The 16,375-nt window shown below is 34.5% G+C and overlaps 1 protein-coding gene across 2 annotated transcripts in view; it reads left to right on the forward strand.

Annotated features, from left to right (window-relative positions):
* Positions 1–8,536, forward strand: part of nfasca (neurofascin homolog (chicken) a) — a 65,758-nt gene extending 57,222 nt beyond the window's left edge. For both annotated transcript variants that reach the window (XM_081358617.1, XM_081358618.1), the window contains one exon: positions 4,131–8,536. In XM_081358617.1, coding sequence (XP_081214743.1) covers positions 4,131–4,359 — 229 coding nt within the window. In that variant the 3' untranslated portion in view covers positions 4,360–8,536. The remainder of the gene's footprint in view (positions 1–4,130) is intronic.
* Positions 8,537–16,375: the final 7,839 nt, after the last annotated feature.

The following is a 16,375-nucleotide window of genomic DNA, read 5'->3' on the forward strand; positions in this document are numbered from 1 at the left end:
CAGTTCTGAGACAAAAGTCAGAATTGCGAGAAAAACTCAAGTTTATAAATATTAAACACTAGTTTTATTAACTCACAATTCTGAAAATTGTGAAATACAAACTCGCAATTGCAAGAAAAATTTCTTTAATTCTGAGATAAAAAGTTGCAATTACCTTTTTTGTTTTTTTTACTCCACGCCGGAAACTAGCTTCCATATCTTGCGGCATTTTCGCTTTTAAAGAACAGCAAACTTGTCACATTGTGCCTGGTTAGGACGTCACCTTGCACCACTTACAGCAGTTCATATGAATATGAATTGTTCCTATAAAGCTGTTCATCTCAGAGAGTGAATTGGAATATGTATTAAAAGCTTTGGCCTGAAATAAAATGTCAAGTACTGAAGCATTTTACTCCCTCTTAAAATAATTTTGTCTCTTTATCATAAAAATAATAATCACGATCCATTGGTTTTTATTGTAAAGTTAATATTTTAAAAGCCAGTACTGCGATGTCAAGGTTAAATTAATTTGTCAGAAGGGAACCAAGGTTCTTTCTTCAATGTTTAACACCCTTGAAATGTCGTTCAGTGGAAAGCGCAGTACACAGTATTCAGTGACAGGGTGACCATGATCAGCTGCACAGAAACATGCATGAAACATGAAAATGATTCTGCTTTGTTCAGAGGGAACTCGGTTGAATGTAAATTTGCATGCGAGGCTAGCAAAATGTATGTTTTTTTTAAAACATTGAGTCTATTCAGAATTTATAATGCATTTCCCACAGTCTGAGAGGAGAGTCTGCTGGAGATCAGAGCCCTTGGGTTTTGTCAGTAATCTGCATTCAGTGGGATGCCACATCTAGAAAATGAACCAAAAGCTAACAACAGATTATTTGCTAAAGGCTGTTTATAATTATTATGTTCACTGCATCGGTTTCTTTTTCCTCTTATTTTTCTTTTTAAGTGCCTCTTTGATGACACAAATGTTTTGTTTTATTCATTATTTTTTTCTCTCTTAATCATTTTTTATTCTTGGGTGTTTTCCATCCTGTTGGTCCAATGAAGGTCTCTTGAAAAGGAAAGGTATGGAAAGAGCTGCACTAATTTCACCTGCATTTGGACTTTAGTCATGAACTAAAGCATTTCTTGCCTTGTGTTTTTGATTTTAATCGATTAATACATGTCCTTCTCCTTTAGTATTGATACATGAACGAAAACATTAGACGCATAATTTTTTTTTTTTACTAACTCATATTATTTAATGATTTTCCTGTCATTCTGTCATAATTCATGATTCATGATTTTGTGTCCCAACAACTGTAGTAGTTAATTTTTTTAACTCTTTTTATTGGGCTGGGTGTTAATTTAGTGCAATTAAAAAATGTTGCAAAATACAGAAAAATAGTATTTTACAGCCACAAATATAGAGATATATTATGTTATTAATTTGATTAATCTGCATGTCATGTAATTCATTGACTAATAGTCCTATAATTTGTTTATTCATCCATTCGTTTTCTACATATTCTTCAAATCATGCCAAATTTTGTATGTCATTACAGTTTTCACATATTCTGTCAAAAGTGATGTACAATGTGAAATATGTGTTCTTTTTACACTCTTGGAGGTGAAAAGCTGGTAAAACTGTGAGTGTGAAGGCTGATCGATTAAATCAAAAACCCATTCTCATTATTCCCTGAACTCTTGCTGGTGCAGAGAGAGTGTATTTGGTTGGGCAAAGCAAGATATCCTGAATGCGCCCTATTGAACCTAAAGATAAATAACTAAACGACCATGATTATCCAGTTGTCATGCTGCATGCACAGAACCGTGTCATCTGGTAGTATCATACTACTTAAACCTTATTTATGAAACATCAATGCTTCTTTTTTATAGAGAGGATATATGCTGTTGGTAAAAGCATTTTTATGACCTATGAAAATGGATAGTATCATGGAGCCTAGTTGTAAACCATGTTTTGTGTTTGGACAAAGTAGTTTATTTACAATATTTCGATTTAACAGCCCATCTGTAAAACAGTTTACAACAAGGTCCATGGATATTACATGAAATTAAAGATGGACCTCTGTGCTAAGTTAATGGTTTTTAAGATCTGATTGGTGTTTCTTTGTTGTTTTCTGTTTTCCTGGTGCATCTCGGTTGATGTAGGTCTCAGCTCTTAATGCATGACACTATTACCCCCCAGCAGAGGTCTGTTTTAATATATGAGTCGCATGTGTTTAGGCATGCACTGGACAGGGGATAAAAGATCTGTGATAATGTAGTGCAATGAATCATTTGTAGCCATGACATCATTTATAGAATACAGAGAGCTGAGAGTTTGTCTATAGTAATACATAAATGGTTCTTTTACCTTGAGTGTTTTCTTTTCTCCTTGAGGTTTCTCATAAGTGAGATGCTAAATGTTTTTCTCAGGATGATCTAGTTTAATCATTATTTACATGGAAGAAAAAGTCAAACCATAAAATATTTTAATAGGGATGCACCGATATGAAAAATTTGGCTGATACAGATAACCGATAATTCTTTATATTTGAAAGCCGATAACCGATATATTGGCCTCTAAAATCTAAATCCAAATTTTTATATAATTTCTGAGAGCCTGATTACAAAAACAAAAGTCTCACCATTATATAATGTTCTCATTACAATTTTATGTAGCCTATATGCCATCATGGCGAACAGTGCACATCTGAAGTGTCTCAGCTGAAGGAAAAATACATTATTTATCGGCTTTAATATATTGGCCAAATTTTCTTATCAGGCAGATAACGATAACATCAAAAAAGAGCATGTATCGGCCGAGACTGAAATGGTGACCGTTATATCGTGCATCCCTATATTCTAATAGTCAAGCAGTCAGATTTAGTTGCCACATATCTGGGAAACAGGATTTTGAGGTTTTAATATTCCTTGCTGCATTTCTTCTTTATTCAGATGGCCAAAAGCATCAAAAACCTTGAGGGAATTTCACAACTCCTGAGTTATTGACAGCGTTTACAGCAATGATTTTTATTTTGATCAGATCTGCAGTCATTGTTGAGCCAATCATCTGCGCAGTAAATGCCATGTGATGGGATGAATATAATATATAAATATGTGTAAATATTTATGTATTTATAATATAGAGAGAGAGATATACTACTGATCAGAAGTTTGGGGTCAGTAAAAATAAGTAACTTTACTCATCAAGGACACATCAAATTGATCAAAAGGAATAGTAAAGACATTTATAATTTTACTATTTTTTGTCTTTTTGTTGTTTGATTTACATTAAAATGCAGACAGCAGAGCAGCAGGAATATTAGGCTGTTGTCACTTTAAGAGCTGCACGGATCCAATTAGACTGTTACACAAGTGTTTTATTTCTCAGCTGTTTACATTCATTCAAGACATATCCGACTATATTTGCAAGGATACTGTCCAAGATGGTTTTGATATAATTTTGTGTTAATTAGAAGACGCGAAAGACAACTCCGTTAAGTATTCGCGCGCTGTCTGATTTCCGGGCGCGGTGCGCGCTCGTGTGGATGTGTGTGAACTTCTCACACATTGAGTACAATTGAGTTCTCTTTTGTGTCTTCTTGCGGTTGAATATTTAGGCTAGGCTTAAAACCACATGCAAATGATAAACTTTCACGAAGATGCAGGCCCGATCGGGACAGTGACAGTGTTGCACAGTTCAATTGTCCCTAGTTCAAAGGTCCTTGTTGATGAGCCCTGCTGTATTTTGTACAAATGTATTTAATTATTTTACCAAGAGAAAAACGTTGGATTATCCAACGGACATTATACAGCTCAGTGCCTTCACGCAGTTGTTAAATAAAACATCGGTTTGTTAAATCGGCCTTTTTCATGCTATAGCCGATACGCTGATGGTTGTAAATTGCTAAAACAAATTGGCCCATGCATCGGTGCATCTCTAAATAAAAAGGATTTTTGAGTTGGTTGGTTTTCATTTTATCATAATACAGGCCTACTTTTGAAAAGTTGCCTATTGAAAAACATGTTTTTGCTGCCAAGTCAAGGTGTAGTTTTGACATCTACCACCAGGGCTAACCGGTCTATGCTAACCAGCCGAACCGTCATCCCTTGTTATGTTCTAACTCTTTTTTTCTTTCTTCCTACAGCAGCGACGAAGACAACAAGCCATTGCAGGGCAGCCAAACATCCCTGGACGGGAACGTAAAAGAGAGCGATGACAGTCTTGTGGACTATGGTGAAGGAGGGGACGGCCAGTTCAACGAGGACGGCTCCTTCATTGGTCAGTACACAGTTAAGAAGGACAAAGAGGAGACTGAAGGAAACGAGAGTTCAGAAGCCACGTCACCCGTTAATGCCATCTACTCTCTGGCATAGCACTCCGAAAGGGTCACGGCGCCCCCAGCAGGTTGGAGGGTGCCACTACACGCATAAAAATAAATATATATATATAGAGAGAGAGAGAGAGAGAGAGAATTACGAGTATTCACATTCAACGCACTGGAGTGCATGATCCTTCTGAGCAAGGGATGGGGAGCCAGCCGGTGTTCGGAAACCTTTGTTGGTGTCCCCATGCTCCACACAGACTTTAGTGTGCCTTTAGGGCGACGGGGCGGACTTTCAAGCTTTTCGTGTGGCTTATGCTCTTCTTTTTTTATTTTGGAAATCTTTAATCTGCCCCTTCCTCCTCCTATTGTAGCTAGCATCAAAGAAACGGAGATACAAGCACCAGACCTGTGACATATCAACTGTGTGTCGACTCAACTGCAGAACGTCGGCAAATACGTTTATCATATTGATATTTCTGCAGTGAATGATCCTTTTTTTTTTTTTTCACCGCAGACAGATGCGTCCAAAAACATGAAATCTGTATACAGTGCTGGCACGGTTCACTGTGCTTTATAAAACTATGCACTATGTATTATCATTATCGTGCTTTTGGGGTTAATATTGGACGTTAGAATCTCATGTTTCCTTTTTTTATGTGGATTTTTGCAAAGAAAAAAACATCTAGTCCTGGCTATATTCTTATATACGCCAATGGACTGATCATGCTTTCATTTGCTGTTGCTCGGTTAATATATTTTCACTGGCTGCAACTATAAAATGCCACCAATATTTATAGGCAGAGGTTAGATGGCATCACATGTAAATGAAGAAAAAACATTATTTTGAAGCATGGTAGTATTTTAGCGCAAAGGACAATGGAGAGGTTGTAATACGAAGAGTTAAATACACAATGATATATTCATTTTTTTTATATAAGACTTGCTTTATATAGTCCTCAAAAGAGAATAATGATGATGAAATTGATCACATTTGTTTTTCATTCTTTTTTTAATAAGCTTGGTGATGAGTCTGGTGCCTGAATAAGTTTATTCAAGGAGTCTAAAAGAAATTTGGGGTGCATCAATACATCAGTGGCTTGTCAGTTGAGGATTTCTCGAAATGAATAGCTCAACATAGACACAGTGAGTACAGTAAAGAGAAGTGTACATATTGTTTGGGGTTGATCCAGTGTTCGTTCGCGGCTGAGACACTGCCCTGAAGACATGCCACTGTAATTCTAGTGCCACTCGCAGTGGATAGTTTCTTTCTCTATCTGTGCTCTCACACTACTACCATTCATTTATCTTCTGCACTATTATGTACTTACAGTAGGGTTCAAAAGTCTGAGGCCACATCGAAAATCACCTGGAAATGAACAACATTTTAAGATTTTGAAAAATGTAAACTTAAAATTGATGTAGTTATAGTCAACATGAAATCAAAATTCATATTTTTATGGAATATAGCAGTGTTTATTATAAATGATTTATCTGTGCACAATTTTTTAAGTCATGTGCCTTGCTCTACCTTTTCTTTTTTTTTTTCTTTTGAGACGCCGTTTCAGTCGGATATACAGTACCATTCAAAAGTTTGGAAACATTACTATTTTCAATGTTTTTGAAAGAAGTCTCTTATGCTCATCAAGCTTTATTTGATAAAAAATACAGAAATATTGTGAAATATTATTACAATTTAAAAAAATGGTTTTGTATTTTAATATACTTTAAAATATAATTTATTTCTGTGATGAAAAGCTGAATTTTCAGCATCATTACTCCAGTCTTCAGTGTCACATGATCCTTCAGAAATCATTCTAATATTGATTTCATACTCAGTTATTATCAATTGTGCTTCTTTTTTGCAACCTGTGATACTTTTTTCAGGATTCGTTGATTAATAAAAAATGTTAAAAAGAACAGCATTTATTCAAAACAGAAATATTTTCTAACAATATAAATATTTAACACATCCTTGCTGAATGAAAGTATTAATTAATTTCCAAAAAAAGAAGGAAAAAAAATATTTGAACAGTATATTGTTACAAAATATTTCTATTTTAAATAAATACAGCTTTTTATTTTACTTTTTATTCATCAAAGAGTCCTGAAAAAAGTATCGCAGTACAAAAATATTATATAGCACAACTGTTGATGATACAGCAATGATAATAAATCATCATATTAGAATGATTTCTGGATGATCATGTGACACTGAAGACTAGAGTAAAACTGTTGAAAATTCAGCTTTGCATCACAGAAATAAAGTATATTAAAATGGAAAACCATTATTTTAAATTGCAATAATATTTCACAATATTACTGTTTTTTTCTGTATTTTTGATCAAATAAATGCAGGTTTGATGAGCATAAGATACTTCTTTCAAAAACATTAAAAATAGTAATGTTTCCAAACTTTTAACGATCGCAACTTTCATGCCGACTTTAAGATTTAATTAAGCAAACATTAATCAATTTGAAATGTTGAGTGAGTCTCTTGTGACTCTTTAACAGAAGGAAGATCCGCTTCCGGATTCAGAGCATCTCTTTGGAGAATCTCAGATCATGCTGAAAAAGCAAAAACAAAAACAAACCAAATATTAAGATATTCTAAAACTTAAAATGTTTTGCTGATAATATCAAAATAGCGCTAATGCATTTCCACTATAGTGATCTCAAACTTTTGGACCCCTCGACATATTTATCTTGATTTTATTTATTCAAAAAAATAATAATAGGGACTAATATATGAATAATTTATTGCTGACTGCACAACAGCTATTTGGAGTCTGAGCTGTGATTTTAAGCACATTGTGTAATGTAGGATGAAAACATACTTCAGAGATCAAGGATCATGTTTGTGGCGATGTAAAATAATGAAATGTGGTGTCACCATTAAAGGGAGTATGTCTTATTTGTTAATTGTGCTGCTCTTTTTAGTATTAATGTCATTTCACTGCTATTGTGTTAATATATTCGATTTTATTTTATGTTATTTCTACATAACATAAAATGGAAATATTGTGTATTTATTTTTCTCAAAAAAGGCCTTGATCATCATGTAAATATCACTTTTTTTGAGCAGGTTTACCGTGTTACAGTAAGTAAATGATTCATAATAATAAAAAATAAGCTTTTTGGTGCATCCCAAAATGGAAGACTCCATGCACAGATTTGGATTGGGTTCAGCCAGTGGCCTTGGGTATTCGATTAAGATTTTAATTGCATTTAGGTCTCAAATTTGCCTGGCTGACACCGTTAATAACGATGTAAATAGCAAATGCTGTAGAGTTGTACCATTGTAGCATTCTGCACTGAGGACGATACCTTTTTTGTAAACATCATTTGAATTGTGTTATGCAAGAGAAAATGGTTTGTCATTTCTTGTTCATGTATTACTGCACCACAGGCTCCCATAATGCCTTTCACCTGTGACTCGGCCCAGGGCTGAATATCAGGTCGTGACGTCCTGATCGGGACGTAAAGTCCTATACGATGCCTTCGCAGCAAAGAAACACGTGTTAATGAAATGAATTGGATTCTCTCAGTATACCTCAAAGCAATACTCTCCTGGTTTGTCTTTCGCAGTTGTTTTCTGCACAGTAGGTCTAGTCTACCAGCTTTTGTCCCGGCAAGTAGTGACTTCCATGCATAGATAACTCTTTAGACGACACGTTGCGGTGTGTGTTCACTAGACACAGTTTAACATCAAGGCAATTCAAAGTCAGCTTGAACCTGTTTTGTCCAACCTTGCCTTGAACGTCTGCCGACACTTTTATCGTCTTTGCAGATTGTTCCCCATGTCCATGAGTTGTAGGGGACTGGTGATGTTCATAAAATATATACAATTATATATTTGTTGGTATATTGCTTATTCTGTCTTTCTCCCTATGTCAGATCATTTGTGTAGTTATTAACTGGTAACATGCTTAATCTAGTATCCATAAAACAAAGAGGACAATAATTGCCACAGCTGTTCCCATGACACACTTGATTTTTAAATACAGCAAACCCATACATACGATTATTATTGTATTTTTAGACGTTTGTGCATCGGATCATCTTTTTTAAATTGCTTATCATGCAGGTTAACAGTGTTTTTGTTCTGTGAATCTGGCCATAGGAATGGTCAGTCATTATTGTTCACCATGTATGCGTGTATGACGAGATGCTGCAACTTAATCTGCTCGAGACGCCTTTCTTTATAGTAAAGCTGTGTCATTTTCTCAACCTTCTGATCTGTCCTTGCCTCTGATTACTGAAGTAACACCTACTAAACTTTATACATTCCCACTGATTCATTAGAATCACTTAATCTTTAGATTAGATTTTATAAAAGGAAAGTGGAAGTGGAAACTTTTCACTGTTTGAATTTGACAATACTTTTTAAATTCCAGTTTTTACTTGACTTAACGTAGCAAATAGGATGCAGACTTACAAAACTGTAAATTAGTACAAAATTGTACAATTAGAACTGATGTAAAATGTTAAAATGTAATTGCATTCAAATAAACTCATAATATATATCATATATATATATTAGTGCTGTCAATCCAATTAACCGCGATTAATCGCATCTAACATAAAGGTGTGTATGTATATATATATATATATATACATATATATATATGTATATATATATACATATATATGTGCAATTAATCGCGGTTAAGCAATTTGACAGCACAAATAGGCCTATATGAAAATGATAATATTTTTGATTAGGGAACCCATATATACATATACATACACACGCACACACACACACACATATGTATGTGTGTGTGTGCGTGTGTATGTGTATACACAGACACACACATATATATAATATACATAAATATAATATATATACGCTCATATATTATATAAACAAAAACTTTTTATGTTAGATTTGATTAATCGTGATTAATCGATTTGACAGCAGTAATATATATATATGTAAATGGTAATATAATATTTTAGATTAGGGAACACATATTCACTATTAACAGAGTTTTCCCTCAATAAATTATAATTACTGCTATTTATATATATATATATATAGTGCTGTCAAATCGATTAATAGTGATTAATCGATTCATATAATATATATGTGTGTATATTTATATTTACACACACAGACACACACATAAATATAAAATATATAAATATAATAATATAATATAATTTATTTATAAAATATATATTTTATATTTCAAACACAATTTCAGCAATAAATGCAACCTTGGTGAGCATATGAGACCCCTATATATAAAAGTGAGACTTTTAATATGGAAATTACACACTATATAAATTTTATAAATCCTCAGAAGATCACTTCAATCACGTCAAAATATAATGTAAAACTGTATAAAGTAGGCCTACAAGATGGAAACAAAACACCTCGAGTAATCTATTCTAATGAAGTTACCTAAAGTGAGCTTCACATTTAAAGTCTTTCATTTTCATGATAGGCTAAAAACAATACAGATCTCTATTCATCATTCTCTCCAGTAAACGGCCCCTGGTTACACACTACATTTCACTGAGCCACTGCTCTCCCCATTGATTTTGCTCATATCCGGATGACCACAATGACTTCAACAACTTAATGTAGCCGACCCGACTTCTCTCTTTTACTCAGATGGCAGGAGGAGCGCACGCACACACACACACACACACACACACAAAGACTGGTGAAATTAATAACAGGCCTGTGACGATAAATCTGTTGTGGAGCCAGGAAAGAGTGCACCTCAGATATATTTTATTTAGGAGAGATGAATACATTTTGCCTTGACCCCCGCGAGACTGGTAAATATTAATGTCCTTTGCCTTCCGCCGTCTGAGTGAAAAGCCAGGCCTTTTAAACACCTGTCACATATATCTCTCACAGACACCATTAGCTAAAATATCAATGTCCAGAGCTTCAAGCCACCTTTCAGTACCAGATTCTGTAATTACTTCTTTAAATAAATGGGGTTAGCTTACTCTCTTAATGTAAGTGCATTGACAAAGTGCAGTCGAATGACTCGTGAAAGCGTGGCGCAACATTAACCTGAAAATGGTTTTAATTAAATCAAATTGAATTAACAAGTAATTAAATGTTAGCTAAACTAAACTGTAAACAAGTTTATGCAGTTTTGCATGTCAGTCGAGCCTGCGCTTCCCTTTAGAATCAATATAGCCCAATTTATGGCTTCAGAAACCCCATAAAGAAGCTCATAATCTTCAGTCCTAGAGCCCTGTCAAAGATATCAAAAGATTATGAAGATCCGTGAGATGATTTGGATAAACACGAGCACTCGGGCAGATATGCGAAACTCGTGCCAGTCATCACATTTTCTGATGGTCCAGTCAGGTTTAATCTTTCAGAGTGCCCTGTATTTCAAGTCACTCCTTAATTTAGTTTTCCCTCCATCAGAGAGCTAGACTTCAGAAACCATGGCCAAAATCCTGATTGATTCATTTTGCCAAACGGTCTTGTTGTGGCATAGAGTGCAATATTTTAGAGAGTTTAATTATGGAATTGAAAGTTATTCAATTTAATTCGCACCCCAAACAGACAAGTGAAGCTTTGAGCAAGAGGCTCTTCACCAGACTAAATATTTTAAGCAACAAGAAGCTCCTAAATACCCATGACCCCAATATCAAAAATGTTCAAAATGTAAAATACACATGATTATTATACTAAAACTATGAAAAACATTTCTGTTAACTGAATTAAAGCTGGAATAAAATAAAATATAGGCTAAATATTAGTTGGGGGAAACAATAAAACGAAAATTAGAAATGTTGCCTTGGCAATAAAATGAAATAAGTTGAAGTTGAAGCACTAAAAGTATTAACTGGAAATAAATTAAACTAAAAATAAACTAAAACTGAAATAAAAATATAAAATTAAACCTAAAAAGCAATATTTTGTTTAAATGCCAAAAGCACATAATAAAATGACTAAAAATTTAACTAAAATGAACATATAAACTAAAAATATTAAATGCTAAATAAATATTAATAAAAACTAAAATAAAACTGTGTGAAACATATTCAAAATGTAACCGCATATCGCAAATTTCTACAATTATGACCAATAAATAAATAAATATTTTTGGTTTGTTTGTTTATATGTATTTATTAATTTATTGTTAGTGTTGTATTTTTTAGCTCCCAAAATAATTTAAATTGATTTATTTATTTACTTACTTAAATCACCAACAAGAGCAATTTCATTGATATTAGTGTTAATAAATAGAACACTAACAAGAACAAACATGAAAATAAATAAATCAGTTACCCATAATTCATTATTTTTTTATAAATATTTTTGATGTATATACTTTACATACACATTCTGTGGATACATTACATATATTCTAAGGATATATTTATATTTTGTGTTGACTTTTGCACATTTATGCAATACAAATCTGTTGACATGGCCATCTGCTTACATACGTGTTGTGAATCAGACCTAACACTTACTTATACTGAACACTTAGTCTTGAACTCATCCATGTTTATGATGCTTTAGTGAGCACATTTGTGTTTATTGATTATTTTGTCAGTGAACCATATTTCACATGACATCAGGCTAACTGTCCACTCTGTAAACTGCAAACATGGGCTCTTTATGATATCTACAGTATATGAGGGCAATAAAATCACCAATAACTCTGTTCTGCAAAAGTCGACCACTTTAAAGACGACAGTTGATCAATCTGCTCATTATCAAAGAATGAACATAATGTTGTAGCAAGTAAGGCTGGATTTAATTGTGTAATTCTCCTTTAAAAACTCTGATGAGAGCTGATGTTAGTCAGTGTCCAGCCATGTCTCACAGCCGCCTGACGCTTCAAAGGTGAAGACAGAAAGTCTGTCCGGTCTCTTCTGAGACTGATATTTCTCTCTGTGGTGAAGAATCAGTGGGGTACTGAGACCACAGAGCTTCGCTGACAGCTAAACCGCCTGATGTACGTCATCAAAGTTACACATTATGATTTGTCAGTTGTGCTATAGTTGCTCTGGGGTTTTAATAAATGTTGAGTTTAGACGGGGTCAGATGCAAGCAGAAAGAGTGGTAAGCTACTTTGAAATGTTTTATCTAAATGTTTTAATCTTGAAAGTTCTTTCAGTCCTAATCAGTGTTGGGGAAGTTACTTTTAAAAAGTAGTGTTTGCTCGTTACTCGTTACTTTTAAAAAAAGTAATCCGTTACTTTACTTAGTTACCCCATTTGGAAAGTAACTTTTTACGTTACTCGTTACTATTACGTTACTTTTATGTTGCTTGACTTTGGGCAGAACCCAATATCTGTTCCTAAATATGTAGACATAAAGTTATACAATGGAGGACATAACAGGTAATTATTTTTTGCTCTTTATTATAAAAAATAGTATCAATTTCGAAAGAAAAAAAGTCCTTCTCATTGGCGCTGCTGTGTGCGGCAACTTTTATTCTCAGCCGGCTCTGCATCATGGGGTAGAGTGCGACACTCCGCGAATGAGCAGCGCGCCCGCGCCACTTCTCTCCGCTCCGCTCCCCCTATCCACCGAACTTTAAATTTCGGCAACAGCCAATAAAGCGCTCCTGCTCTCTAACACCGGTGCGAATCGCGTCTTGATAGCATAGGACAAAATGATATAGAAGACATAAGCTTAGTTTTCAGACATACGACTCACTCTAAGGGAGTAGGAGAAAAAAAAAGAGATTTTGAGAGAAAAAAATATATTTTGTTTAAAAGTACACATATTCAAGCTTTCTATATATTTCTCAGGTCTTTGAGACAAGTATAGCTTATCTGAGTTTCGGTTCATTTACAGTATGGAGACGAGCTCCAGTTCACGCGCTGGTGCCGTCATGATTATTTTGCATGCCATATTAACTTATTAATTAAATTCAGGCAATTAATTGGTTGGTAAAACATTGATTAAAATTAAGATACAATTAATACACAACGAAATTCGTTTTAAAGAAAGTCTTTCTACAAAAACAAACTTAATAAAGTGGTCTAAATCATGTCTGCCCACTCCATTTGTCTCCCGATATATTGCACAAAATTATGATCTTACTCATGCTTTTCACTTTTCATATAATCAACATAGATTAAATTATTTATTTATTTATTTTATTTAAACATAAATATGAAACTAAATAGTTTTCTTTAATTTACTTCTTATTAAATTCAGGCAATTGATTGATAAAACATTGATTAAAAATAAGATACAATTAATACAAAACGAAATTCACTTTAAATACAGGTTTTCTACAAAAACAAACTTAATAAATCATGTCTCCACACAAAATTGTTATTTAATTTAATTTAAACATAAATATGAAACTAAATCGTTCTCTTCAGATCTCAACCGTTCTCTTCTCTCAAGCGCGCAGCTGAGGCAGTGTCGCTGTCAAATATATCCATGGGAAAAGTAACGTTGCGCCGAATTGAAAAAGGAACTACGTTTCGTTACCAAATTTTTAGTAGTAACGCGTTACACTACTTTTTACCCGAAAAAGTAGTTACGTTACTGTAACGCGTTACTTTGTAACGCGTTACACACAACACTGGTCCTAATCTGTATTAGCCTACAGATTCATTCCATCACTACAAAATTCCATAATTGCTAACCATGTGCTCATAACTTTTACATATACATGGTAAGACAATGAGTCTAAACAAATATGTGTCTGATGACATGCTGTATAGCACATCATGGGCCCTGTTTTAACGATCTAAGCGCACGGTTTTGCTAGTTTAACATCAGGGAAAATGGTCGACGCACCCGGCGCATGGTCTAAAAGGGTCGTCTCTATTCTCTTAATGAGTAATGGGTGTGTTTTGGGTGTAACGTGCAATAAACCAATCAGAGTCTCTTCTCCCATTTCCTTTAAAAGCCAGTTGCGCTCGCCATGTTGGATTGCTATTTACAATGGCGGAATTTGTAAGCGGGAAAACTGAACGCTTCTCCAGAGAGGAAACGGATCTGCTCGTGAGGTTAAAGCGCGTGAGCAGACCATCTACGGGACAAGCCGGATTCCACCATATCTTTATGTACACAATAATAATATTTTTCATTGTAATTATTTATTTTTAATATTTGCCATGTTTGTGTGTTGCTGTGCGTCTAATAAGCAAAGCGTGTTGTGGACCCGCCTATAGGTGCGTATTACTAACGCGCTCTCTAAATAACAAAAAATATTGTGCCAGTGACTTTAGAACAGGTTTTAGTTGGTCAATGGCTCAGTCATTTCAGTTGCCTCAAAATAGCAACGCGCCAACCATGCGTCTGAACACACCTCGTTTTCAGACCATGGGCGCACAAATGCATTTGCTATTTAAACAACGTGGCGCATTACGTGAAAATGATAACTGCGTCAGGCTGAAACTAGCAAAAATAACTTGCATCTTGCCTGGCGCTGCAGGGGTGTATGATAGGGCCCATAAGTGCCAGTCATCAGTCAAAGCCCCTCCTACTCTGATGACATCACCCAGCATGATACACTTCAGTTCAGCTTAAGTGACTGACCACTTAAATGCATATGGAAAAGTAATGGCAGCTCTTCTAATAGGGTGTCAGACCAAATGAGGTAAGGGTCACACAGTCACTATGTGGAGCTAATAGTGTTTTTCAGTTTTTCACAGAAAAACAAATAGGCCTGCTGGTGGTCGCTGCTGTGTCTGGTTTGTCCTCTACACTTGAAAGGCTATAAACATGCCTTGTTCTCCAACCCTTTCCTTCTGTCTCTCTGAAAAACATGACCAATATTGATCCTGGCTGATGGACGTACAGCTGTCTGTCAGGTGACATCTGTTCCAGACTCTGTGTTCAATCTCACTGAGTGCTCCATATGCAATCAGTCATTCTCCAGTCCACTATAGCTGCTTTTGTGTGTGTGTGTGTGTGTGTGTTTATTGTGTTTGCATGGCATTCATCATACACTGTCACTTTAGATATATCCACTACAGATATGGGTCAATGATGTCACAGACATCTTTTTTGTCCAGATACATTAAAATTGCAATTCAAACAGACATGACTTGAACAAACGTCTTCTATATATTTGATTGTTTGCAAGAGATATGGATCAAATCCACTTTTTTGGCCAAAGTATAATAGTATTCCTAAGTATATCTTTTAAATAAAGAAATATATATATATATATATAAAGAAATATATACAGTATATATGTATATGTATATATTTATGTGTATATATATATATATGTGTGTATATATATATATATATGTATATATATATATATATGTGTATATATATATATATATAATTTCAAATATTGATCATATTAAAATTAAACTTTGCCCATCAGTGTGAATTTCAGTATTTTTTTGTAATATATATGTTTACCCTTCTATAAAAAGGCAAGGTAGTTCAGGTAACTGCAAGAAAATGCATATTCATTTTATATTTATTGATATTGATGATTCAAAAATTATATATATTAGTGTTTTTTAAATATATTTTTCGAAAAATAAAGAAAACCAACACAAACACAAATATTGTATTTCTAAGACTTGTGTTTTGTGACTTGTCTGTTTTTTTCATAATTCAACTTTCTTCTTCTCACCAGTAAACAATCAAATCATAATTGTTCCACCTTCATGTACATAAACAAAGGAGAATAAATAAATAAATTAGGAAGCTGCCAGAGATTCCAGTGATACTATGGTATGATAAATGCATATTTCTTCTTTTCAACATTAATCAGGGACATGTGACGTTCGTCACCCACTGATCATTTATCAAGGAGGAAAAACAAAAAGCAGCCGTGAGTAATCTTATTACCATTCATTTGTCAAACGGCCCTGGTCCGAGCGTCAGGAGGCACTCTGTGCTTAAAAGCTACAGCTTCCATCACTCATCAAGCTTTTAATAATTAATGTCACTTATGGCATCTACACCAATCCAATACAACGCTAATGCCATGCATGGTGGAAAGGTTCCGTCCTTCTGTCTGTCCATCCAAACATCCATTCTTTTAAATCCACGTATGTGGGAAGTGGGAGGAGGCGGGAGGGTTTCCCTGAGGCCAAACGAAAGCAGACTGAACAGCCCCAGCTGGCACAATGGGTGG

The sequence above is a fragment of the Scardinius erythrophthalmus genome (genome assembly GCF_964197995.2).
Source record: "Scardinius erythrophthalmus genome assembly, chromosome: 25".
NCBI lineage: Eukaryota > Metazoa > Chordata > Actinopteri > Cypriniformes > Leuciscidae > Scardinius > Scardinius erythrophthalmus.